General features: G+C 52.9%; 4 protein-coding genes across 4 annotated transcripts; 2 read left to right on the top strand and 2 right to left on the bottom strand.

Annotated features, from left to right (window-relative positions):
- Positions 1–784: 784 nt before the first annotated feature.
- On the top strand, positions 785–10726 carry LOC311156882 (vitamin D3 hydroxylase-associated protein-like; the record flags this gene model as incomplete). The annotated part of the gene is made up of 15 exons (XM_084211189.1): positions 785–997; positions 2211–2324; positions 2620–2763; positions 3999–4132; positions 4499–4705; positions 5479–5519; positions 5735–5859; positions 7529–7654; positions 8042–8139; positions 8311–8410; positions 8511–8554; positions 8999–9038; positions 9443–9551; positions 9803–9948; positions 10601–10726. The coding sequence occupies 15 exons, from the start codon at positions 785–787 to the stop codon at positions 10724–10726; spliced, it is 1767 nt and encodes a 588-aa protein (XP_084067315.1).
- Positions 10727–11674: 948 nt separating this feature from the next.
- Positions 11675–15313, bottom strand: NSUN4 (NOP2/Sun RNA methyltransferase 4; the record flags this gene model as incomplete). Its single annotated transcript, XM_084211505.1, has 6 exons — positions 11675–12082; positions 12772–12896; positions 13555–13709; positions 13867–14021; positions 14165–14586; positions 15176–15313. The coding sequence occupies 6 exons, from the start codon at positions 15311–15313 to the stop codon at positions 11809–11811; spliced, it is 1269 nt and encodes a 422-aa protein (XP_084067631.1). The 3' UTR covers positions 11675–11808.
- Positions 15314–16248: 935 nt separating this feature from the next.
- On the bottom strand, positions 16249–17451 carry UQCRH (ubiquinol-cytochrome c reductase hinge protein). The gene is made up of 4 exons (XM_084211319.1): positions 17369–17451; positions 17269–17289; positions 16876–17037; positions 16249–16513 (listed from the first exon to the last, which is right to left on the bottom strand). The coding sequence occupies exons 1-4, from the start codon at positions 17390–17392 to the stop codon at positions 16481–16483; spliced, it is 240 nt and encodes a 79-aa protein (XP_084067445.1). The 5' UTR covers positions 17393–17451; the 3' UTR covers positions 16249–16480.
- Positions 17452–17726: 275 nt separating this feature from the next.
- On the top strand, positions 17727–25209 carry LRRC41 (leucine rich repeat containing 41). The gene is made up of 10 exons (XM_084211414.1): positions 17727–17817; positions 17903–17989; positions 18283–18353; positions 19123–20254; positions 20667–20912; positions 21074–21238; positions 21578–21676; positions 22142–22264; positions 23120–23195; positions 24293–25209. The coding sequence occupies exons 1-10, from the start codon at positions 17730–17732 to the stop codon at positions 24525–24527; spliced, it is 2322 nt and encodes a 773-aa protein (XP_084067540.1). The 5' UTR covers positions 17727–17729; the 3' UTR covers positions 24528–25209.
- The last annotated feature ends 65 nt before the right edge of the window (positions 25210–25274 follow it).

The raw sequence follows: 25274 nt of genomic DNA on the forward strand, positions 1-25274 counted from the left end.
GGGGAGGATCCACCATCCAAAAGCAACAGAGGAGGCTGCAGACAGACCATGGCTGATGTTGGCTGGGCTGTGGCCTTCAGCTCAGTGTTGTTCTTGGTGCTTGTCGTGAGAGGCATTTGTGCTGGAAAGATCTCACACACCAGCCTCTCCAGGGTGGGTTTGCTCCTGGCCTGCAAGCCTGTGGGATTTTCCACTCCTAAGGCAACACAATGTGCTTTGTCACAGGGTGGAACAGCCTCTCCTTCTGGTGCGTGAGGACACCACAGCAGCGCCAAAACATCCTCTGGTCACCATGGCAGCAGCAGAAGGGACTTGGTGAGCCCAGGGTACTGCCCAGCTATGCATTCCCTCAGCATACCACTCCCCAGCCCTGTGCAGCGAAATCTTGTTATTTCAAGCTGTTTTTTCCTCTTCTCCCATTGTCCTCTCAGGCTACACAGGAAATAGAGGAGCAGCGATTTCCTTGCTGCATTTGTTCAGTTGATCCCACAGTTCTCCCCAGCAGAGAACTCCCCAGAGTCCAGCAAGCCCCTACAAACCCAACACCCCAAAGAACACAAGGTTCATTGGCCAAGCTTTACCTTTTCCGTTTCGTGGTTAATCATTCTCACTGCACACTCCACCTACAGCTGCTTTGCAGGGCCCAGCTTCAGCCTGAGCTTTCTGAACTCTTTGCTGACCCAGGACAGGGGTGCTGGGGCAGGGCAGGGTCTGGGGAGCCAGGGAAGGTCTCCTGCACCTGCCTTGCTTTTCCTTCTCTCTGCACCCCCGGAGAACAGAGGTGATGATCCAGCAGCAGCAGCTGAGGCAGCTCCTGCCAGAGGGGAGCAGGGACACCTGTGCTGCCCTCGCCCTGCTCGGGGGCTCCGTGGCAGCCCTGGGGCTCTGGAAATGGCTGGGCAAAAGGAGGATCCAGAAGAAAATGGAAGAGGCTCGGAGGACCCGGGATGAGGGCATGAAGAAGATGGCAAAGGCTGTCCAGGAGTTCAGGGAGCAGGTAAACCATCCTCCTCGGGGCTCTGAGTCCCACTGGGGTGTCTGCTGATGCTGCCCTTCAGCTCCTCCTTCCAGCTCATGGCCCCAGAGCTTTTATAAGGAGCAGATGAGCCAGCAGCCCTCAGCAAGAGGAAAGGCTGCCTTGGGAGAAAGGGAGATCACAGCCCTCCTCAAGCTGGATGAGGTGTGGTGGGAGTCTGCAGCTTGGGGAATGGGAATTACTCACTGAGAAGAGGTTTTTGACCAACACAGGTGATTGTGCACTGGGTCTTCATTGATCCAAATCCCTGTACTTTAATGATCTGGAAATGTCTCTTGTCAACAATGGGTAGAAGCAAGAAAGCTTTTTCCTCTGCTTGACTCCAAGTTTGCACATCTGTTCACACTACCTTTGGCTCTAAACTTGGCTTCTGGACAGCTCTAGGGGTGTCTCCAAAAGCAGCATTCTCAGTCAGTGGCACCTCCCATCAGGCTGCCCAGAGGTGCCTGGTCTAACTTTACACTAATGAAACACAGGGCTTTCAGTGTCCCCTGGGAGCAGCCAGGACGTGACAGGGGGGTGAATGAGCCAGGCATCCACCCAGCATAGCCCTGGATTCTACTGCAACATCATTTCTAACCCCCTTTCCTTTCTGCTCCATTCACTTCTGAACACACACTGGGTAAACCAGCTCGTGTTCATACAGGTAATTCACCTGGAGATAGAGCATACCAGCTACAAGTGATACACATATCTACAACCTTTCTTCTTTAATATAGATCTATATAAATATATTATAGAAAACCTCTAAAAACCTGATGGCACTGAGAACTGCCAGTCTTCTTTACCTGAGCAGGCCACCTGTGAGTCCCTGCTGACTTCCTTGCAGTTTGATGGGCTTGAGCTGTTAAATGCTTGCTCTCAGCCCAGGCTGTCCTGCACTGCCTGTATCTGTTTTGAGGGATGAAAGGACAGCCTGAGACTCATGTGCAAGGACTTTGGTACCTCCTGCCCCAGGCAGTGTTTGCTCAGCTGAGGTTGTGTCTTGGTCAGTGGCTAACTCCCACTTCTTTGCTGACTTAGCTGTGGTGTGAGTGTGGACTGAGTGACTGTGCCTGCCTGAGTGGCTTTCTCAGAAGATGCTTCTGGGAGGCAGCAGCAAACACCATCCATTTTCCACACTGCTACATAACTGGAGTTGCTGCCCTGGATCCCCCTCACCTTCCCTCTGCAGGTCCCCAGTGTCCAGAGGGATGCCATTCTGTCCCTGCCCCTGCTGGAACTCTCTGGAAGACTGCAGGAAGGGTCTCTGTCCCCCAGGACCGTCCTCTACACCTACTTAGAGAAGGTGAGTGTCCATCCACAGTGAGATGGACAAAGCAAATCTTTTACCTTCTCCATGCCATGGTGTCTGTGTGCTGGTGGCTGAAAAGGCTCATTGGAGCTGGATTATGACCAGCATTTAATACAGGAGATATTGAGAGAAAAACATGCTCTGTCTCCTGGGCCAGATCCTCTGAGATGGCTTGAGCTGGGATGTCCTGGGGAAGGGATTATTCAGGCTGTACTTTGTAAATCAAGGTAGCTGCTGAATGCAGCTGTGTAATGATGCTGTCCTTATCCATCCCCTGTTCCCAACCAAGGCCCTGGAGGTGACCCAGCAGACAAACTGCTTGCGACACTTTATCCCAGAGTGTGAGGAGCAGCTCCGGGAAATAGAGCGGCGCAAGGAGAAAGGGCTGCTCTACGGCATCCCCGTCAGCATCAAGGACCACATCGGCCACAAGGTTCTCCCCTCTGTGCTTCTGGATGTCCCAGCGTGGGGAGGGAAGTGGTGGGAGATGGAGAACGGGGAAGGGGCCCAATCCCTCCCTGTTTGCACCGCAGGAAACCCGGCTGTGTCTGAGGGAGCTGCAACCATTGGGCACGCACTCACTCACTCACTCACTCACTCACTCACTCACTCATTCACTCATTCACTCCACACCCAGTGGGATGTGGGAGAGAGAATAGAAAGGTTTAAGGTGAGAAAGCTTGTGGGTCGAGATAAAGACAGTTTATTAGGTAAACTCTGCACACAAGGAAAGCAAAACAAGTAACTCGTTCCCCCCATCCCATGGGCAGGCAGGTGTTCAGCCACCCCCAGGAGAGCAGGGCTCCATCGTGTCTGATGGTAACTGGGAAAACCCAAGTTTCCCAGTTCCCACCACCACAAACATCTTCCCTTCCTTCTTCTTCCCCCAGATTTATATGCTGAGCATCACTCCATATGGCATGGAATGTCCCTCTGGTCACTTGGGGTCAGCTGTCCTGACTGTCCCCTCCCTGTCCCTCAGCCCCAGCCTGCTCACTGGTGAGGCAGTGTGAGCTCTGTGCAAGCCCTGCTCAGTGATAACAATAACATCCCTGTGTGTTGATAACACAAAATGTGTTTACAGCACAAAATCCAAAACACAGCCCTGTAGTAGCTACTGTGAAGAAAATAAACTCGAGCCCAGCCAAAAGCAGCACAAACCTCCATCAGCAGAGAAAAAACAGGGATAGTTATAGACACAAATGATTTCTCCTCTGATATGTGACACAGTACAGGCTGCACTAAAGTTGAGGGCTTTAAGACCAAAGCAAGCCTCAAATACCAAAGGCTAAGTGAAAATGCTAACTCACATGTTTTGTTTACCTGGGCTTACTCCTTCCCTGAACATCCACTGGTGGATTCACTTGGGCAGCAGGATGCTGGGTTTGATCCTGAGCTAGTGAACCTGTGGAGTATGGAGCTGCATTTGGTTCAGGGGAGAAAAGGAGCAAGGAAAAGAGCAAGGAGAGCTTCAGGAGAAGCTCTAACCCAGTGAGTGCTTGGCAGCCCTCTGCCAAGGATGGAAGGAGAGGGAATCCTTCGAGCAAGGGCTCTCAAGGGAGTGGGTGGGTACCAAACACACAAATCCTGAAGGAATGCCAGAGGAGCCTTCCAAAAGAGCAAGGGAACTGCACTGACCGTGTCCCTTGTCACTTCTCCTCTCTGCAGGGGCACTTGGCAACCTGCGGGCTGGTGCAGTGCCTGGGCACTCCGATGGAGGAGGACAGTGTCCTGGTGAAGGTCCTCAAGAGACAAGGAGCCATCCCATTTGCAATGACCAATGTGCCACAGTCCCTCTTCAGGTGACATACATCACCATAAATCTGGTTGAGCTTCTGAAGGAAAATCCCAGCCTGTAGGGCCCTGGACAGGCTCCTGAGACATTCCTGGAGAGTCCCTTTTCCATTATCTGGCAGCAACCTCAACTGGAAAAGCTGTCAGATAAAAGATGAAGAGGGGAAAAAGCCTGCCATGGGTTAAGACAAACGGAGTGCACTTGTGCATGGGAGGGAGAGCAGAGGCTGGTGGGAATGAGCTGTGTCCTGAGGGATTTACAGGACGAAAGGATGGGGTTGGCTATGCCACACAGGCTCTCTGCAAGGGAAAACAAACCAACCCAAGGCATCGGCTGCTCCTCACTGCCTCCTTCCCGGCTTTCCTCTCCCCAGCTACGAATGCAGCAACCCCATCTTTGGGCAGACCTTGAACCCTCTGAACCCCCAGAAGAGCCCCGGGGGCTCCTCGGGAGGGGAGGCAGCTCTGATCGCAGGGGGAGGCTCCGTCCTGGGCATCGGCTCCGACCTGGGCGGCAGCATCCGCCTGCCCTCCAGCTTCTGCGGGCTCTGCGGCCTCAAACCCACGGCTCAGAGGCTCAGGTGGGTGTGGGGCTGTCCCCAACCCTGCCCCTGCTCAGGGCTGGGCTGAAGGGGGAAGGTGCTGGGTGGGTGCTTGGAGGGAGGAGAGAGGGTGGATCTTAAAGGGTGGCTTGCTTGGCTCCAAACCTCTCCCCGGAGATGGGATGGTTAAATTTAGTGGGAAATGGGCAGGTTTTCATTGTAAATCTAGCCTGGAGTTGAAGGGGTTAAATAATGCCAAAATGGAACGGTTTTGGTTAAACCAAAACTAAGATCTTTTGGGGTTGCTTATTTTGGCCAAAATTTCCTGGTTTGAACTACTCCCTAGTGTTGAGTCCCCAGGATGAGGTGAGAGATGGGAATTTGACTCTAAGCTCTCAGAAGGCTGATTTATTATATGATATGATATGATATTACTATAGTAAAGAAAAAGATACATCAGAAAGCTAAAAAGGAACAAATAACAAAAACTTGTGACAGACTCAGAGAGTCCAACACAGCTGGCTGTGATTGGCTATTAAGTAAAAACGATTTACTTGTTTGGTAAACAATCCTCCAAATCACATTCTAAAGCAGCAAAACAGGGAGAAGCTGAAGCTTCTCAGCTTCCCAGGAGAAGAAATCTTAACAAAGAGATTTTTCATAAAATATCACAGTAACACTACTCAATCCAAATTTTTGAAATTATTTCCTTCTGCTTCTCGTCCTGAGCCGGAGACTCCACATGCTTTCCAAACATATTGGGAACATTTCCCCATTACTGAAATGACAATGTACTTCTTCTTTTCCCACAGCCTATCTGGAGTGACTGGCCCTGTCAATGGCATCCTGGCAGGTACATGAATTTTAAATTCCTTTTCCCTATATCCTGTGAAGCGCCTGATGCTCTCCTGTGGGCCAGGAGAAAACCTGAGACAACAAAAGCCTGTCTGGAGTCCATCTGAAACTCCCCTCCTTGCCTGCCCACCCTGACGTGGCTGTGCAGAGGGGTGGGCTGGGGTTTGGCACATCCTTCTGCTCAGTGTGGGTGTTTGCTCTTGTCCCCTGCAGTCCCTTGTGCCCTGGGGCCCATGGCAAGGGACGTGGACAGCCTGGCCCTGTGCATGAAGGCTCTGCTGTGCCAGGAGATGTTCCAGCTGGACCCCAGCGTGCCCCCCATCCCCTTCAACCAGGAGGTGAGGCCCTCACTCAGCGAGCCCTGGCTCCTTCCAGGGTGCCACACGCCCTCCTGAAGGGTCCAGTTATCTTTATAGTACTGGTTTTCAGTGATTTAGTTCTCTTTGAGGGCAGAATTCATAATTCTCATTTGAAAAAAATAGGCAAACCAGTAGTTATCCTGTCTGTCTTCTCAGCTGGAATACAGCTTGTTGGATTGAGAGGATCCAGGAAAGAGCAGGGAAGAAGGCAGCACTGGGAACAAATAGCTGGAGATCTCTGGGGGAAGATGAGACAGGAGCAGAAACTGCTGCAGTCAATCTCTTAACTGAGGGTGTTCCCGTTCTCTCTGCAGCAGACCAGCTGCAGGAGGTTTTTCCACCTCCACACTTTTTAGCAGTGGTTGAATCCACTTGTCTGGGGTGGCTGTGCTCCTCCTGAAGGGGGGCCTGGAGGAAAAGGCAGGGGTAGACATTTGGAAGGGGTAACTATAAACAGCAAACCAGAATATCAGTCACTCCTTAGCATTTGGAGCTCTTTCCCCCTCCTGCAGTGGGTGTCAGTGTGGGAGCAGACCTTCCCCCAGCAGGGTGGGTGTCACAATTGAGAGATTTAGGTCACCTAAAGAATCACTGTCAAAGGCACTGCAAAAAGCAGGTTTTAATACAAATGTGCAAAAGGGTGACAAGGTTCAATGACAGGGTTGTGGAGCACACAAAGGAAAATCAGCTTAGGGTCACTTTGGAATGGTTTGCCTGGAGACTGGGATGCAAAGGGCAGGGAGCACCCTCCCATTGAGTCACAAGGTTCAGAGAGACCCCCTTGCTTTCTAAACTCCTGACAGAGCCTAGGTACAGCTGAGTCCAACCCTAGCCCCAGACTGGCCAACAGCTCAGATCTAAGCATTTCATAGGGAAATACAAGGAGTAGGGGAGACCCTCCACTGCATCACAAGGTTCAGAGAGGCCCCCCTTGCTTTCTTGATGTAGTGTGTGTGGCTGGATCCAGTCTTAGTCCCAGACCTGGTCTATGGTGTATGTCTAAAGGAACTTCACAGCAATCCCATTAGGAATAGTGTGGGGACAGCAGTCAGTTTCTCTGGGTCTGGGCTGAAGGCATGTGAGACAGTAATCCATGTTTGGACTCAGGTGTTTGTTATTTGTTATCAGTGAAACAGTCTCACTACTGTGAGTCCAGCAGCTTTTCATTAGAAGGCACAAAATGGCCAACAATCTCTTGGTACAAGGGCTTTAAAGACTGAACTATCCAATGAAGAACTGACACCTGGATTATTTTCCCTTTTAACCCAATAACTGATCCCACAGAGCCCCAGTGAGGACTTTTCTGCCCAGTTACAGAGTGCCACCCAAACCCATGGAGAAGGAGGAAGAAGCATGAAGAAGAAACCCAGGAGGACACCCTGTGCCCTTCATTGTGCTTCCATCCACAACACACTAAAAATCCCAAACCCTCAATTTCTCACCCAGTGACACACCTGCACTGCTCTCTATAATCTATTTCACACTTTTGTGGGTTCCAGTCTATCTTGAAGTCCAGGAAACTTTCCCCATGAATGAGGGTCAAAGCCAGTGCTCCCCTGGGGTCAGGGCACCCCAGAGCAGACAGAAATATTCCCAGTGCTCTGGGTCTCCACAGAACAGGAATGACAGCTGGTGTCTCCTGCTGCAGGTGTACTCCAGCCCCACTCCCCTGCGGGTCGGGTACTACGACACCGACGGCTACTTCCCTCTGCCGCCCTGCATGAGGAGGGCAGTGCAGGAAACCAGGCATGCTCTGCAGGCAGCTGGGCACCAGGTGAGCACCACCACCACCACCCCCTGCTCTTCTCCCCAGGGTGTCCCCTGCCTCGCCCCTCACTGAGGAAATCACCCTTCAGAAACCAGACACAGCTCCCAAGCACACCTGTGGGAAAAATGACCCGGCTGAGGTATGGGATTGTGATACTCCAGCCACGTAACACCAGACAGGGACCCCTCTGCCTAAGGGAGAAGTGCATCCCATGGGCAATCAGCAGGAATAATCTCATGGGGAGATTATTGGATGGAAAATGGTTGAACCGGGGCTTCTCTCAGCACATGGAGCCCAGGGAGGTGCTTCTCTGCCTCTGAGGATTATCCACATTTGGGTCTTGGAAACTGTTCACATCCCCAGGCTGCCACATAACCTTGTGTTTTGGTGCAGCTGGTGCCCTTCTCTCCCCCTCGGATCCCCTATGTCATGACTGAACTGTTTATGAAGACGTTTTTTGCTGATGGAGGTCGCGCCTTCTTGGATGTGTTGTGAGTAGGAGCCCTCTGGCAGCAGTGCTGCCAACACCTCCATCCCCACGCCATGAGCATGGCACAGGCACAAAGAGCCCAGCTCTCCCACCCCAAACAGGCAACACTCAGGTCTCTGAGAAAGGGCAAACAGCTTCTCTGGCGTGACCCCATCCTCTTGTCATCTCTCAGCACGGGAAATATTGTAGATCCAGGCTTGAAACCACAGGTGAATTCCTGCAAGATGCCAAGGCTGGTGAAGAAGCTGCTGGCTCTGCTTCTTAAACCTCTGGTGAGTCCCTGTCCCTCAGGACAGGAACAGGGGCATCCTGGGGTGACACCAGTTACTGCAGCCCCACACCATGTCCCTAAGGAACCTCGTGCCTTTCCAGTTTCCCCGCCTGGCTGACTACCTGAGCGCCATGGCTGGAATGAGGTAAGATGGAATTGTCCCCAGGGATGCCCGTGGAAATGGGTGATACCTTCTCCTCTACGTGTGCTTGCCTGGGGGGGACTGGATTCACAGTCTGTGATCTGCCCTCAGCAGAGGCTGTCCCCTCATTGCTGGACATGGCTTCACTGCCCCTGGCAACATCCTGACAGGAATGGGGCACTTGAATGGATAAGGTCACTACAGGAAGCCTGTGGAAGAGATGAGTATTAAATCCAGGCCCATCAGGAAAACCTTCTCCCTAGCACTTCCAGACATGTGCTGCTGAATTGCTTGGCCAGATGCCAAAGGAAACTTTAGAAAGATTGTGAAAGCTGTATTGTTCCAAGAAATTGCTAAAATCACCAGGGCTTATCAACCCAGAAGGCTATTTAAGCAATTCCTCCTGCTCTTGCAGCTTAAAGATGTTGCTATGATTTCCACTTGCAGGTCAGTGGAGGAGATGTGGGATCATCACCATCAAGTACAGGTTTGTCTTGAGGACTTTCCTCTTTGGCATCATGCTGCAAGCTGAGGCTTTGTGGCAAGCACCAGGTCAGAGAGTTTGGAAAGGGATTGTGCAGGGGAGGGGCTGCTGGGGAGGAGGCAGGATGGAAGGAAAGGCACCAAGAATGACAGGAATGGGGTGGATGGGCTTTGAGTCAGCCCAGACAGAACTTCAGTGGTTTTCTGCAGTGCTCACACCCAGGCACAGTGAAGGTTGTCCTGGGAGTGGCATGGCCCGAGTGGGACCTTTCAAATTCCTGGCCACGGTCTGGCCACAGTGGAGCACAGCCACGCTCCTCTGCCTCATCCCCTGAGCCCCTCTGCCTGCTGCTGCCTCCTCAGAGACTGAGGGGCTCCAGGCACGGCCATGGCTCCTCTCCTCCCCAGGTGTACCGCTCCCAGTTCATCAGCCAGTGGCAGGAGCTCCAGCTGGATGTGGTGCTGTGCCCTGTCCTGGGACCTGCCTTCACCACGGGATACCCCAGGAAACTCCTTGGTGAGTGAGTCTGGGGCCTTCCCAGGAGGGCAGAGAAACACAGTGGCCGAGACTGCAGGGAAGCACCCACTACCATGGAGCTTCACTGCCCAGCCAAGCATTTCATGGGAATTAGGAAGGAAAAGTAACTGCACAGAGCTCTCTGAGCAGGTGGAGACAGACACAGCTCTCAGGGGCTCCAATGAATATGGAATGTGTAAGTTTGAAGGCAGGAGGCTGTGACAGCCCTCATCCTCTCCTGCTTCTCTCAGCTGCCATCTCCTCCACGATGCTGTACAACGTCTTGAACTTCCCCGCCGGGGTTGTCCCCGTCAGCACCGTGTCAGAGGCTGATGAGGAAGAGCTAAAGCTTTACAAAGGATGCTGTGATGACCCCTGGGACCGGACACTGAAACAGGTAGGGCAAGTGGTGGAGCAGAGACTGCTGATGTGTGTTAAGGTAACAGCTTTGATGATATCAGGGGCTCCTAAATATCTCCATCAGTATGGGCACAGTGCAAAAATACTCATATCTTCTTTAGACACCCCTTGCTAATCCCCAAACCCACCTTGAACACACCCCTTGCTGCTCTCCCAAGCCCCTCTAAGGTAAGTTTTGGGAGGGCTAAAGGATTTCCCACAAGCTGGGCAGGCTGGAGCCAGCAAGGAGTCATGCAGCAAAGCTTCTGGGAGCAGGTCCTTGCAACAGCCACAGCCCACAGCACTGCACTGCACTCTCCTCCTGCTCCACATTGCCTTCAACCAGGCCCAGGCTGTCAGTGGAGCATGGATCAGGAATGAGGATGCTGAAGGAAAAGGGATCTGCCTACAAGACAGCTCAAGGCAGAGCTGGCTGGGCTGTGTGGGGGGGAAGGCGTCTCAAACACATTACCCAAGATTTGGCAACCATTCCTATCAGAGAAGAGCAAGAGCCTTCCCTCTGCCCAGCACCCTAAGAGGGCTCAAACTCCAACCTCCCCAGGCTGTGGGATGAGCCACAGGCCCAAACCAAGCTCCCAAAATCTGCTGGAGGTGCGAGGGGCCCCTGACTGCTGGTGCCCCCGCTGCAGGCTGTGTCAGGAGCCGTGGGGATGCCCGTGGCCGTGCAGTGCGTGGCCCTGCCCTGGCAGGAGGAGCTGTGCCTGCGCTTCATGAAGGAGGTGGAGACCCTCAGCCGTGACAGGAGAGTGGCATAGTCACCATGGCCCCCAAGGAGAAGGGACAGTGCTGCACGAGTGCCACCAGCAGTGCAGAGACTGCGCTGGGGAGGAGGAAGGAAACGCCACCTCCTGAGCCCTCTCCTTGCCAATAAACACAGATCCTGTAAGGAACCCTGCAGGAGTGGTTAAAGATAGGTTCAAGGAGAGCTAAATCTAGGAACTGCACTTTCAGCAAGGATGGATGGCCACGGATGTGGGTTCACCCCTATTTCCACCAGTGCTGCCTCCTGCAGAAGCAGGGTGGTGCTGAGAGGAAAGGATTACAGAAGTTCAATAGTATTTTCTTGCTGGGATGGAACTATGGGCTGCCCCATGAGGAATACAGCCATGTCCATCACTTCCCACCACTGTAATTTCCTCACAAAAATAAAAATGTAACTATTCAGCAACTCCCATGATAAATTCCAGTAATCCTTCACTGATGGTGATGATTCTACAAAGTTACTACTCACAATCATACAAACGCCTGCTCACTGGACATTAAATGGCATCTAGCATGGGAATACTCACACTTATCCACAGCCTTGCTAGCTGTGAGGGATAGCAACAGTCACTGGCCTCTCCACAGCACCAGATCTCCAGCATCCCAAACACATTTCCAACCCCACAGGAGGGGCACTCTCCTTTCAGGACCTCAGGCTGCTCTCTCTGAAGGCAGGAGATAAGCATAGACAGATGCAACTCATTTATGCAGATGGTGAAATCTGGGACAGAAAGGCTGAGATCCCCAGATGGTGTTTGTTAACCCAAACCTGCTCAAGCAGGATCAAAGCACTCAGACAGGAGGAAGAGAGCAAGGCCATTTATCCCATCCCACACAGATGGATAAATTGCTCCCTCTGATAAGACCTCTCTCTCTTTCTTAGATTAAACACCTCAGTCTCAAACAGATAAGTATTCAGGAAACACCACAGCAGGTCTCATTTATTCCCCATGTCTGCAGTAAAAAAGCAGGTTTCCTTTGGGACATTTTAGAAAGAAAAATAAATATAAAGCAGTTCTGCTTTCCCTTAAATATTGGGCTATTTCCTGACAGCAGACAGACTCTGCTGCCCCTTCTACACCCGACGTAATTTGCAGAAATACATGGGCCCAAAGTTGGCTGTGAGGTGAGGCAGGACAAGCTCCCCGAGCTGGCAGTCCGAGAAGAAGGAAAACGTGTCCTGGAAGAGCGTCCTGAAGTGGCTCAAGTCCTCTGGGTGGATGCTGATGTTGAACTGGGCTCGTGCCACGTCCAGAGCCCTCTCCACCACGCACTCGTTCTGCAGCGGGGACAGCGAGCACGTGGAATACACCACAGCCCCTCCTGGCCTGGCTGCCAGGATCCCAGCCCTGCAGCACACACAGGGAGCACACAGGTCACCAGGGAGGGACATCCCCACCCACCCAGGGACATCCCCACCCACCAAAAGTGGGAAGCCAAGAGGGAACCCCTAGGAAGTGACAGACAACCCCCACTGAACTCCATAGGCACGGCAGTCTGTGTCACTACTGCAACATGAGGAGTGTAAGAGTCAAACAGTACTCAAGAGTAATAAAGGATTTAACATGGGAGATGCTACTGCAGAGCAGCTGGAAGGTGTAATCCTGCAGTCACATCCAAAGGAATGGGATATATGTACAGGGGAAGAGATTCCTGCAGTTCAAGTGCTGCCATGGGACTCTCCAATCTGCTTCCTTATTGCCACAGCATCACATGTCCTCCTGTGTGCTGGGATGGGTGGGCACTCAGGAATCCTCCAGGGCTGCCTGCCAGGACCCAGGAGATCACCACCCAAAACAAATGTACCCATCCTGCTCCTTAGACCTTCTCCCTATATCCCACCACTACTGCTGGGGACAGAAGGACAAGGGGGTCAGACCTTGGTGATCTGACCAAGAACATCTGCACTTTCTTCGACTCACTGTGATTTCATGTGTTCCAACTACTGCCAGAAAACTACACGTGGTTTCCACACTTCCCAGTTGGGGACAGAGTAAGAAGAGGTTTCAGGGAACACAACACAACCGAGCTGACTCACATCAGCAGCTGCAGCTGCAGCATGGGCAACATCTGACGCTCTTTGGTTCGCCTCTTGTGGAAGATGTTGTTGTCCTCCTCCATGGCAGAGTGTCTGTCTGTCGTGCAGGGCACATCCACCAGCACCTGCAGCAGCAGAGGTCCCACCTCAGCCCCTGCACAGGTCAAGCTCAGCGAGTTCCCTCCTGCAGCCAGCCCCACGCCCGCCTCCTCCACCCCTGCCAACAGCTCTCAGTGTCCAAACACAGGTGTGCACCACACTGAGCTGCAATCATCTGGCTGCTTTGGCATTTTTGGAACACTCAAAAACGGTGGAAACATCCTGCACTAACTCATGTCCTCATTTAATCCCTGCTCTGTGTCCTTGGCAATGCTCCTGCAGCACACACGGGCATTGCTGCTGCAGCCTCCCACAGTACCAAACCCAGCCCCTGGAACACCAAACCCAGCCCCTGGAACACCAAACCCATCCCCTGTGGCTGGATGCGTGGAGAAGCCAGAATTACCTAATCTTCACATTTAACCCTTTCTGGGTGATGGACAAGAACAGGATTTCTAAAGGGTGTTACACAGGCAAGTAAAGGTACAATTCTAGATGCACATATGCACTAGATCCTGCAGGAAGGGATAGCAGGAAGAAAAATTACTGCTTATGTGGCTTGGTCTTCTCTCCATTTATGATTACAGAAAACTACACAGTTATATGGAAGGATAACCTGTCTTCCTCAAAAAGAAGAGGGAAGTCAACTTGATGGGTTTATCTTCAGTAGTTCCCAACACATACCTTATGGAAAGTGCCTCCTTTCACCTGATCCCAGTCCCTTCCGTCGTAGGATGTGACACTCACGGTATCCCTGACTTCTTTGGGGACATAGCTATGGAGAATCTGGTACAGCCTCTTTGTTCGGGAAAGGGAGACGTCGTTGGCTGCCAGATGAGCTGACAGGGCAGAACAGGCACACTGGCAATGTCAATTCTGCAGAAACACCCCTGATCCCAGCTCTTACACACAGAAATCATTAATGGTCAGGCATGAATGGGTGCAGTAAACTGCTCCAGCCCTGCTTTACACACAGGAACACCCATCCCCACTCACCACAACACCCAGTCTGCAGCAGAGCCAGAGTTTTCCCACCCGGAGCCGCACAGAGGTCGAGGACGAAGTCATCTGGCTGCACGTTGAGCGCCAGCACAGGCAGGAGAGACGCTGCATCCATGAGGTAATAGTCGAGGAGCCCCAGACCATCCGGCCTGGAAATCATCAGTTTGCATAGCAAAAGCAAATGTTGGAGGGGAAAAGAAAGTAAAAGAGCAGTTGGAGGTGAGGATGGTGACATATGGAAGCAGCCCCTGAGGCTGGCAAACACCAGGGTGGTCTGTCAGGGATGTCTCACCGTGCAGGGCGAAAGCGCGTGATGTCACCCCTGGGGAAGGTGTAACACTTGATTTTGGAGCTGACAGAGGTGCTAAGTGGTGGGGACATCTCTGCCTGTGTCACCATTTCTGCCTGCATCCCAGTCCTGCCCTCACCAGAGCCCTCCTGGCACCCTGTGGCCGCTTCCCCCGCAGCTGCACGCCGCTGCCATTGCTGCACCTTCTGGGAAGCCTCAGAAATGAAATCAGTGGCGTTGAGCAGCTCCAGCTCTTGGGGAACATGGTCAGCAGCAGCAAAGTTGTTGAGGAGGGCCCCGTACTTCTGCTCGCAGAGCAGGCCAGCACGGACCGAGGGCCACAGGGCCCCCAGGTGCAGGCTGTAGCTCGTGTCGAAGTGGTGCAGCGCCAGCCGCGTGGACGGGATGCGTGGGGCCGTGGCAGCCTGGTGGGGAAAAACAACGCAAGTGTTAAAACACAAAATACCTCGATGCCCCCACACCCAGCCTTCATGTTCTTCTGGGAGAATCCAGCACTGGGTTCTGGGCTGCCAGAAGTCCCTGAGGCCTTCCTGGAGTGTGAGTGTGAATGGCATGAAGCTGTGACAGGGGGCTTATGTTGTATGACAGGAAAAGGCTTTTCACCCATGGGGTGGTTGGGCACTGAAGGAGGCTCCCCAGGGAAGGGGTCCCACACTAAGCTTGTCTGGGTTCAAGAAGCATTTGGACAATGCCCAGGCACAGGGCGGGACTGTTGGGAGGGTCCTGTGCAGGGCCAGGAGCTGCATCCTGATGCATCCCTTCCAATCGGCACATTCAGCGATTCCAGGACTCTGTGAATGGCCGAAATGTGGCTGGGGGCCCGGGGCGGGCACGGCTGCACACAACGCGGCGGCAGGAGGGTGCAGCGAGAGGTGAAATGGGGGGATGAGAAGGGGATTTGCACCGGGGTGCAGCAGAGTTAGCGGGGACAAGCGCGGGGTGCGCGCCGCGCCGTGCGGTGCCGCGCTCTGGTCCCGCCCCGGTCCGGCTCACCCATTTCTCCTTGTGCCGGTGCCGGCGCGGCCCGGCTGCCGGTGCCGCTCCCGGCGCCGCTCCCGGTGCCGCTCCCGGTGCCGGTGCCCGCCGCAGCAGCGCTGCCGCCGCCCGCCCGCGCCCGCCCAGCGCCGCCATCGCCGCTCGCCTTCCGGGGCGGGACCGGGGAGGGCTGCGGGCGGCCGGGCTCGGGGAACGGGGCCGGACTCCGTGATCTCTAAGCAACCTAAACGTCCGGTCATCACTGAGCTGGGTCTGGGCATCAGCTGCTGGGAAGGGTCCGGCGACAAACGCGCTTTGCACAGGCACAGCTGGACCTGCCCTGTGCCACAGGGGAAAAAAGCAATAACCAAAACCTACTGGAACATACATGGTACGCTTACCCTAATGAAAGTCTGAGAACAACAGCAAAAGGACCATGAACCACTACATGGATAAAGGACAGCCACATTTATAAGGTGGTGGCTTTCATTCCACTTTGAAGAATAGCCGTGAGATAGCCTAGCTTTCCTCCTACCAAACATTCTCTCTAGGGGAAGGAGCAGGCAGAGCACGGAGAGGACAGTCCCAGGGTGAGCAGAACGGGCTGGTAACTCACACAGAAAGGCTTTAGCTCCCCCCAGGTGACCCTGACCGGGGCTTGAGCAGCTGAACCACCCCCACAGCCACGTGGTTGGTTTCCTGGGCAGGAGGCTGAGCTGGCTGCTGCCAGGAGCCTCTTCCAGCCGCTGGCAGAAGCAGGAGACAGTGAGGGACAGGTGACAGCTTTCCCCTGAAGGTGGGGATGAACTTTTCTCTTCTAGAAAAGCGTCCCTCCCTTCAGTCGAACTTAAAACATACTGTGTGAACAACACTGGTCTTGAGGGGCTTAGGAATAATCTTTGTGGCTCCAACAGACAAATTCTTCCCCATGGGATTAGGCTGCAGCAGCTGTCCACCATGGCAGCACAAAAACGACATTTCCACAAGCGAGGAAAACTCTCCCACCCTTAACTGGGCTCTGGCACCCACTGATTTCATCTTAACCCGGGACAAGTCAGAAGCACAAGAACTAGGAAATAAACACAGGGCACTTCCACAGGAACTCTCAATGTTTAATATGGAAAATTACAGAACATCAACACGTTGGTTTTTTTTTTTTTTTTTGCACAGCTGCACATCTTCCAGGAGCACAAAGGCAGTGACAGGCTGCCAGGAAGCCGTTTCGTTCATGCTCAGCACGGAGGATGGACTGCAGGAAGCAGAACTGTGATCCAGGAACCACTGGCACCGGCTGTGGAAGCAGATGGACAACCATGCCCCCCTTCACTTCAGCTTACTGAAAAGCTTGTGAGCAACCTGGAAAGAAAGAGAGCCCTCAGACACTCGTGGCTTAGGGATGGAAATCAGCATGGTGTCATCTCTTGGTTTTCTGGGCCAACAATGCACACAGCTCCACAGCCCTGCCTTTTGTCATTCAAGAATGCTATTGAGAAGCCTTACAAAGCTTCAGCTCAGGTTCAAAAGGTTGAACTTTAAAATGGCAAGTACAAGACAGAAATAGCTAAGTGCCACTTGCAGGGTACAAACACTGGGTTTGAGTTATTTAATTCTTTAGTAACATATGGAATCCCAACTAGATCTGTTTTAAGAAGGAGGAACCAAACATTAAACAACAAAGCAGGACAGAAGGCAGCTCTGCTCAGAGCCGCTGCTCTTACACAGTGGTCCCTGGCGTGCAGGAAGTCGAAGAGCTCCTCAGTGCACTGCTCTTCAGTATGGGAGCGTGAGGACACCCGGTCGTTACACTCCTCCAGCCGCTCCCGCGCCTTCACGCATTTCTCAATCTGCTCGCACTCCTCCCGCAGCGTGGTCAGGGGGTCCTGCGGACACAGGGTTGCGGTGAGCACAGGGACAGGCCCGCACGCCTCTTCCCCCGAGCCCCTTCAAGAGGGAGCCCCGCACCCACACCGCAGCCCGGCCTCCCCACGGAGCTCCGGATCGCGGGCCCAGCGCGGCCCCGCCCGAGCCCCCCGAGCCTGTTCGTCGGCGCTGACGGCCCCGGGCAGCCGCCCCTGCCAGCTGCGAGTCCCCGCCGCGGCTCGCCGTCTTACCACGAGCTCTTCCTCTTCCTCCTGCGGAAAGATAAGAGAGCAGAGCGTTACTGCCTGCCCGCCCTCCCGGCCGGGGGAGCCGTGCGGGCCCCGCGCTCACCTCGGGCTCGCCGCGCTGCCCCATCGCGCTCCCGCCTCACAGAAGGACTCGCCAGGGTCACCCGCCGGAAGCGCCGCTGCCCGCGCCGGAAGCGGAAGCGCTCCCTCCGCAGGGCGGTGCTTCGGCCCAGGGCGCTGCCCTTCCAAACATGGCAGCCGGCAGCGGCCGCGCCAAGGCGGCCATTGCTGCGCTCCTGCCTTTGCTCTCCCTTCTTTCTGTGTGTTTCGGCCTCGGAGGCGGCGCGACGGGAATGTTACCGCCGGTCTGTCCGCCCCGCTGCTCGGCACGACCTCCCCAACATGGCCGCCCGCTCTAGCCGCTTCCCAAGATGGCGGTGCGGGCGGGCGTGGCCGAGGCGGTGATGGCGGCCGAGCGGCCGTGCAGCCTGTTCGCGCTGAGCGCGGCCGCCGTGAGCCGCAGCATGGCCGCCCTGGAGCGGGACGTCTGGGGTAAGGCGCGGGCGGCGCGGGGCGGCGGGGCGCGGGGCCCGGGCCTGCCCGCACCCTGCCGCCCTCTCCCTCTGGCTCTCCGCAGCGCTGCCCGGGCACCTCCTGCGGGGGCTCCTGCCGCTCCTCACCATCTTCCATCTCGAGCGGGCCGAGGACGCCGCGCGGAGAGCAGGTGACACCGGCGGGGACGGCGGCGAACTCGTGGGGACACCCCCGGGCGGGAGGGACGGGCCCCTCAAACTAATGGGGTGAGAGACTGGAGGGATGCCCCGAACCCGGCGGGAGGAGCCCACAGCGCAGGGACCCTCAGCCGGAGAGAGGAGCCCCGAGCCAGAGCGGTCCCAGGGACACCGCGCTCTGTCCCGCACCCGGACGGCTCGGGCTGGGCCCCGGCATCCCATCGAGCTCCGGAGCAGGACGCTGGGAGAGGGGTGAAAGCGCCCCGGTGATGATTCTTCCCCCCAGGCCTCTCGACACAGCCCATCTGGCGTAAGCTGTGGGACGATGTGATGAAAACCAGGCCGCCCAACTCGGAGGTGAGAAACGTTCTGGTGGGAGAAGGGGCTCGGTCCAGGAGCTCTGTTTCTGCTGGTTTCCGTGGGGTTTTCTTTCTGGCTAACTCCAAGCAATTCCTGGCACCTGTTTATAAGCATTCGTAGAGCTCCGGACCAAGGCATGACCCTGGTAATACAAACATTTTGGGAAATGGGATTTATGAAGGAAACATAGTGCACAGCCCCACCCTTCATCTCCCAGCACTGTTTGCCAAAAGAGCAAATCTTTGTCTTCAGAGAGTCTCATGAAACAGGATAAAAACAGTATCTTTTATAATCTTTACACCTACACTGGCAAAAAAAAAAAAATATTGGTGTATTAGAAAGCATGAGAAAAATAGAGAAGACAGGGAGTTTGGAGAATGGTTTTATGTAAAAAAAACTGAAGCAGCTTCATTGCTTCATCATCGTAGAAGAATCATTAACAAACAACTTAATGACAGCCAGTAAATAGATGCTGGAATAAAATTGCTGGTGATGTGGTTTTTAATAGGCAAAAAAACCTGCCCAGCTCTAAACCACTGAGTGTTTAAATTAGGCCAGAAGGAGGATGAAGGGAGCAATGGGATTCACTCAGGTTTTCAATGAGTACACTGAGGAAGCATGCTGAGAGCTAGAAAGGTGGTCTCAGTGGAGCTAGCAGGAGGGGTTTCTTGGACACCAGGTTAGCAGACAGCAATAATTTAACATATAAAGAACAAGAAAAATGAATGCTGACTTTTTGTTCCTATGCCCTGTTGTTCAATTGCAGAGCATAACATGCTGGAGGAAGAAGTTCCTTGAAACGTTCTTCTCCAATGTCCTCCATGGTGTCTTGGACGTTTCCTCTGACTGGCGCCTCCACGACCGTCACTTTTCGCCGCTCCTGCACAGCTCCCCGCACGTTTCCCAGCTCACCCTGTGCAACATGCTGCAGGGGGCCGTGGAACTCACTGCCGAGCACAACCACAAGGTGCTGGAAAACCTGGCTGCCTCCCTGCGCGTCCTGAAGTTCCAGCACCTCCTCTCCTGTGACCAGTCCATCAGGCGCTCGCTGGTTTTGCTCCTTCACCGGCTGATCCACCACGGCTCTGTCAGCCACGTGTCCATGTGCTCCTGGCCTGTTCCTGACACGGTTCTTCTCGTCCTCATCCTGACCATGAGTGCTGGGTTTTGGCGCTCAGGAAATGCCCTCGCCTGTCATGGCAGCCCGTGTGGCCTTTGCAGAGAGGAGGACAAAGCCCAAAGCCAGGAGTCAGCACAGGAGGGAGCAAAGAGGAGCTGTAATGCTGAGCGGGAGGGGAGCGGTGCTGAGAACCAGAAGAGATCCCCAAAAGAGGCTGATGCTTGCATGACCTCTGTCCTCTCTGGCCCCAGAAGTCCTCCTCTGCAAAACCCAGCGTGTGAAGAGACAAGCAATGAGGTGCCCTGTGGCCACACCAGCATTCAGGGGGGCTCTTCCCCTTGTTCCAGCTCAGAGCAGCTGTCCTGTCACCCCATTCCTCGAAAGACACGCAGATGGCAGAAACCTGCAGTGGGGAGGAAACGTCGCTGCCTCAGACGGAGCAGGGGACACTATGCTGACCCAGAGGATCTCTATGATTTTGTTTTTACTGTTGCTAGAGAGGATAATTCAGGGTTACTGGACAAAACCAGGACCACAGAGGGAGAGAACACTGACAACTGGACTAGTTCCTCCCCAAGATCTCCATGCACTGGCCACGCTGGCTGTAAGAAAAGAGGAGGACCTGCTGGAACCCTTTCTCTGAAAGCTGCTCACCGCTTCCGAAGTGTCTCCACGCTGGAATTGTTCTCCATTCCTTTGACTGGGGAGACATGTCGGACTCTGAGTAACCTGCTGAGCTCCTGGGTGTCATTAGAAAACCTGGTTCTGTCCTACAATGGTCAGTGCTGTGAATAGAACTTCCTCCTAGCCCTGCTCTAATGGTCTGGCTTACTGCTCGGGTTTACCCTGCATTGATTTTCACAGGAAGGGGCATTGTAGGAGTATCAGTGCACACCCCACCTTGAGAAAGGTGTTGGGTGTGATTTTTAATGAGCGTGGGGACTTAAGGGAGAGAATGGGATCCCTCTGTCCCAGAGCAGCCCCTGGCTTTGTGCCTAAACACCCTTCAGAGAGAGCCAAGGGAAGAGCCAGATCTGCATCTCCTGTGCACAGAGCGTAGCTTAAGGATGCGTGGATAAAGTGGTCTGTGAGTTTAGCCTTTGACTCGGGCTGCCATTGCTGCAGCTCCAGCTCTGTGTGCCAGTGCCTACACGCAGAGCTCACACTTTTCTGTACAAATGCTGTTCCAGGCCTGAATGCCAACATCTCCTGCATCCTCTCCGGGCTCCGGGCCCTATCCCGCCACCCAGAGTGCCGCTTCCGTGTGCTCCGCGTGAGCGACATGTTCTCCCACATGCCCTGCATGGAGCTCGTCCGCTGCATCCTGAGCGCCCTGCCCCAGCTCCACACACTGTCCATCAGCTTCGACCTCAAAAACCAGCTGGAGGGCAGCAGGCCACAGGCGAGTCTAAGCTGCAGCGAGGCAGAAATCCCAGGTAGGTATCATCATTCTGAGTGATGGCCAGGACTTGGTGCATAGGCAGTTTGTACCAACCTGACGGATGGTGGTGTTGGGCATCCAGGCTTCCTGCTTGCTGTAGCTACACTGAACACAGGCACTCCAGAGCAAACTCTTTCATTCTTTTTCTTCCCGTAGAAAGCTGCCTGGAGGTGCTGGAGATCCGATTCCCCAGGGAACCTCTGCACACTGCCTTCCTGCTGCCAGTGCTCAAGGCGTCCAAGTCCCTCCAGCAGCTGTCCCTTGACAGTGCCACACTACCCTGCCCCCAGGAGCTCGGGCTCCTTTTGGAGGTGCTCAAAGGTACTCTGCTAACCCATAGGCAGCATCACTGGGGCACACACACTGTAGCTTCCATGCTGTGGTCTCCCATCCTCTAGCATGAAGCCAGCATAGGTGGGTCCATCTCTTCAGTGGCATGCTTGAAGTCTCCCGAGAAAAGGAAATGGGTGTCAACCATCCCACATGCTGTGTTATGTGGATGATCCTGCACAGCACAATAATTCCTTTTTAATTGGCCACAATACAGCACAAATTACCCACAGTCTAAGTCAGTTTCTGGGTGTTAGCTGGTAGCTGGGTCAGGGTCTTTTTATCCCAAGGACGTGCAGTGCTTTACCTGAGAACTTGTTTTGCTTTTAGAGTGTACTCCAAATTTGAAGAAACTGAGCTTTCATGATGTGAACCTGGCTGAGCACCAGAAAGAAGTTTTGCTTCTGCTTCAGGATCCTGGCCTACAAGGTACAGCCAGCTCCTGGGTGCTTGGAAAGGTGCTGCATGTGGCTGCTTTTGGCTGGCTGGCGTTTAAGAGGGGATCTTTGGATGTGTAAGGTTTAGCCAGATGTCACAGATATTTGGAGCAGATGTGCAGGTGTTGTCAGAGTGGGAACATGCCTGTCTTTGTGCCAGTGGAGCAGAGGAGCTGCTGGCAAATCCTGCAGGGAAGTGCCTGCAATCTCAGCTATAAAACAATTTTTAACCTGCAGAGCACATCAGCCTTTAACTGGGTGAGCTGGCAGAGCCACTTGCCTGGGTGTGATCTGGCTCTCCTCCTGACACAGCAGAAGTGCTGTTATATGCAATCCACTGCTGGGGAAGCTTTGTTCTTACATGTGGATTAGGGGCTGGAGCTGTCTGCAGAATGCAGTCATGGAATATTGAAGCACAGGGAGTACTCATATGCACTGTAAATTCATTTCTTCACAGAAATCACCTTTTCCTTCTGCCGGCTGTTTGAAAGCTCTACTGCTGAGTTTTTATCAGAAATAATCAATACAGTGAAAAGAAATTCATCGCTCAAGAGCCTCAAACTGCCTGGGAATCGCCTTGGTGCGTACGCTGTGTGTGGCTGTGGGGCCTTTGAGCAGCTCTCTGGAGGGAACTCTGGGGCTGACTGCAGTGCTGAACTTACCCTATGCAGGAACACTGGGATTTAGTTCACAAAATAAGGAGCACTGGATCCATTTTTAAAGGCAGAATTTCAGTTGCATTCAGCAGTGTACCAAGGTACTGTGCAGGAATTATAGCTGCTTTTCTCTGCAGCAAATGCAAGTTTCAGCAGAGCTCCAGGTATGACTGAACTCTGATCTGCTTCAGACTTTAACAGGAGTAGATCCAGCATCAGATGGACTGCCTCTGATTCAGAGGCAACAGATGTTGCCCAAGTTTGGGCAGTTTGTGTCTCAACAGCTGTTGGCAGCCACTGGAGGGATGAGAACAAGTAAAGGAAGATTTGTGTCAAAGAAATGGAACTGAATTTTCAGAAGTGATAGGCTTTTTGAATCACAGGCCAAGTAGAAATGTTTCAGAAATTAACTGCAGATAGATCCAGAATATTGTTTTCTGTTCTTTTAACAAAGTAAAACAGGAAAGCTTGGGATAAGCTGAATATACATAATTTCTAAAACAAAGCTGCATCTGGACTTCTCAAACAAAACCATGATTTTTGTAGGGACACAAACTACCCTATCAGCAAATGTTTTCACTGCCTCAAACATTGTGCTCAGGGGGATGAACTCACTTGATGTCACTGAGGGGGACACACTGAGGGTCCAGAGGTGGGCTCTTTGTGTTGCATTCACGTGCTTACACACTCCTTTTCTGCACTATTATCCCAGCCCTATAACAATTTAAATTTAAAGACCATTTCCAATTTGCATCTAATAGTGCATTTCTCCCTTTCAGGGAATCACAGGCTGGTTGCCCTTGCAGATATTTTCTCTGAAGATTCCTCCTCTTCTCTCTGCCAGCTGGATGTCAGGTATTCTGCCTCTCTAAACACTGAACTCCTTGTTGTGGAAGGGAGAGAGCTGAACTGGGCTCTGAGAGCAGGAGAATCTGAGCATGGCTTTGTTCCTTGAGAGAATGCTGCAGTGGGCACATACACCCCCAGGGACCTCCAGGACCTCTGAAGACATTTCACCTTTAGGAGTCAAGCTCCATCTTTAAAGCAGCTTTGGTTTGCTGCTCCCTTGGGAGTCTCCTGAGCTGTAGGTTGGGACTAACATCCCTTCTTTTAGTCCTAGGCATCAGTGTGAACAGCTCTGTTCCCACTGCCCCTTCATAGCAGGGAAATGCTGTCACTGTTCCTGGCACATCCTGAGAATGCCTCTGCATTCCTTTCCTCAGCATTGGTCTTCAGTCAGAACTGCTACTCTTCTTGACCCAGTGGCCTTACAGATAGGTAGCAACCTTCATGAAGCACATGGGGGTGGCATTTCTGCACTACTAACAACTGCTTTGCTTGATTCTGCCCCCCTTCTTTACATGCTCATGGCTCAGGTTGCTCAGAGTACATAAGCTTGACAATTTATTCAACCATGGCCACATTTCTTCAGCAGGCTTGAAGCCTCATTGTTACTGTGCCTCTGATAAGATTTAAATCCAGCATGCAACTTGATATTTATTTACACATCTCTACACGGGAATTGACCTTTTAATCTCCTAGAAAATAACAGGATCTGACACACGCCCTTCAGATTTTCTCAGCAGGAAGACATAAATGATCACTTACTGCTGAGTCTTGCACTGGGACCTGTAGGTTGGGCCAGGTCCCTTGGTCCAGAGTTGACAGCTGCAACATTTTAAGGCCAGATCTAGGTCTACTTAAGTCAGTAGTAAGAGGTCTGGATAATGAGTTTAACTTGGCAGTTGTTACCACTTTGGTTTAAAAAGGTTTCCAGCTCTTCATATTCAGTTTTTGTTTTCATGAGAAACACTTAGATTTTGTACTACTGAAGAAAGGTGCAGCTGGCCTTAAAACCTCCTCAGGTACCTGCACTGGCAGTTACTAATTTAAATTGCTTGAATTATAGCCTAGATTCTTAATGTTTATTTTTTTCTTCTTTCCCTGGAAAGCTCAAATTGCATCAAACCTGACGGGCTCCTGGAGTTCACAAAGAAGCTGGAAGGCCACATCCAGCTGAGAGGAGGACAGCTTCCATTCACACACCTCCGCCTCTTCCAGAACTGGCTGGACCAGGATGCAGAGACAGCGCAGGAGGCGCTGCGGCGTCTCAGAGCCGTGTGCACTGTCGTCAATGACACGTGGGACTCCTCCCAGGCCTTCGCTGACTACATCAGTGTCATGTGAGGGACACAGGAGCAGGGGAAATCCATCACCTTCTCATTCCACAGCACAGGTGGGGGCTCTTCTCCTGTTCAAGCAGTACAGCGTTGTTCCTTTCACTCTGCTGTTCATTTGAAGAAGGGGTGTGACACTGCCATGGCACGCCAGAGCATGTGGGCCAACTGCTGTGTTTCCAGGTGATCTAACTCTGCCATCTTTTTGAGTATTACAAATGAGACATACATCAAATGACCTTCTGAACAGTTGTTTATGTCACTGGGTGTTGTGACAAATTTCATGTTGTTTCAGCTAATGTCTCACCAATAACCATCTCCAGTGTGGGAGAGACTCAAAAGCCATCGGGTTGTGGTCCTTGGCAACCAGGTCTAGGTGCTCTTGTTTTTGAGGAGAGGTATTGGACAGTCTCACCTGACATTCCTTCCAGCTTCTTCATTCTGTGGTCTGTGAAGTAGGAACTCCTCCCTCCACTAAAGGGAGTAGAAAACAAGCTAACAAAGCCCCCCGGCTTGACCTTTTTCCATTTGGAAAGTTGTATTTTACACCAAAAAATTCTTTATGCACCAAGTAGCTTGCTGTTTATTTGCAATCACACTGCCCTTTTCCAGTGTCTGCACTCATTTTACAGCGGTTTTGAATAGTTTGTTATTTTGTAACATTTTTATAATAAAATTATAATTAAGACTCATAATGTACCAAAGTGAATTTTATTACTGTCATGTAATGTGATCTCATTAAAACACTGCTAGATCA

Source organism: Fringilla coelebs (genome assembly GCF_963513975.1).
Source record: "Fringilla coelebs genome assembly, chromosome: 9".
Lineage (NCBI taxonomy): Eukaryota > Metazoa > Chordata > Aves > Passeriformes > Fringillidae > Fringilla > Fringilla coelebs.

Coding starts and splice junctions, on each gene's coding strand:
- UQCRH (XM_084211319.1), bottom strand. CDS start 17,392: ATGGGGCAGCGCGGCGAGCCCGAG. Junction 17,290..17,368: donor GGCAGCGCGGCGAGCCCGAG/GTGAGCGCGGGG, acceptor ATCTTTCCGCAG/GAGGAAGAGGAAGAGCTCGT. Junction 16,514..16,875: donor TGCACGCCAGGGACCACTGT/GTAAGAGCAGCG, acceptor CTTTCTTTCCAG/GTTGCTCACAAGCTTTTCAG.
- LRRC41 (XM_084211414.1), top strand. CDS start 17,730: ATGGCGGCCGAGCGGCCGTGCAGCCTGTTCGCGCTGAGCGCGGCCGCC. Junction 22,265..23,119: donor ACTGCCTGGGAATCGCCTTG/GTGCGTACGCTG, acceptor TCTCCCTTTCAG/GGAATCACAGGCTGGTTGCC. Junction 23,196..24,292: donor CTCTGCCAGCTGGATGTCAG/GTATTCTGCCTC, acceptor TTCCCTGGAAAG/CTCAAATTGCATCAAACCTG.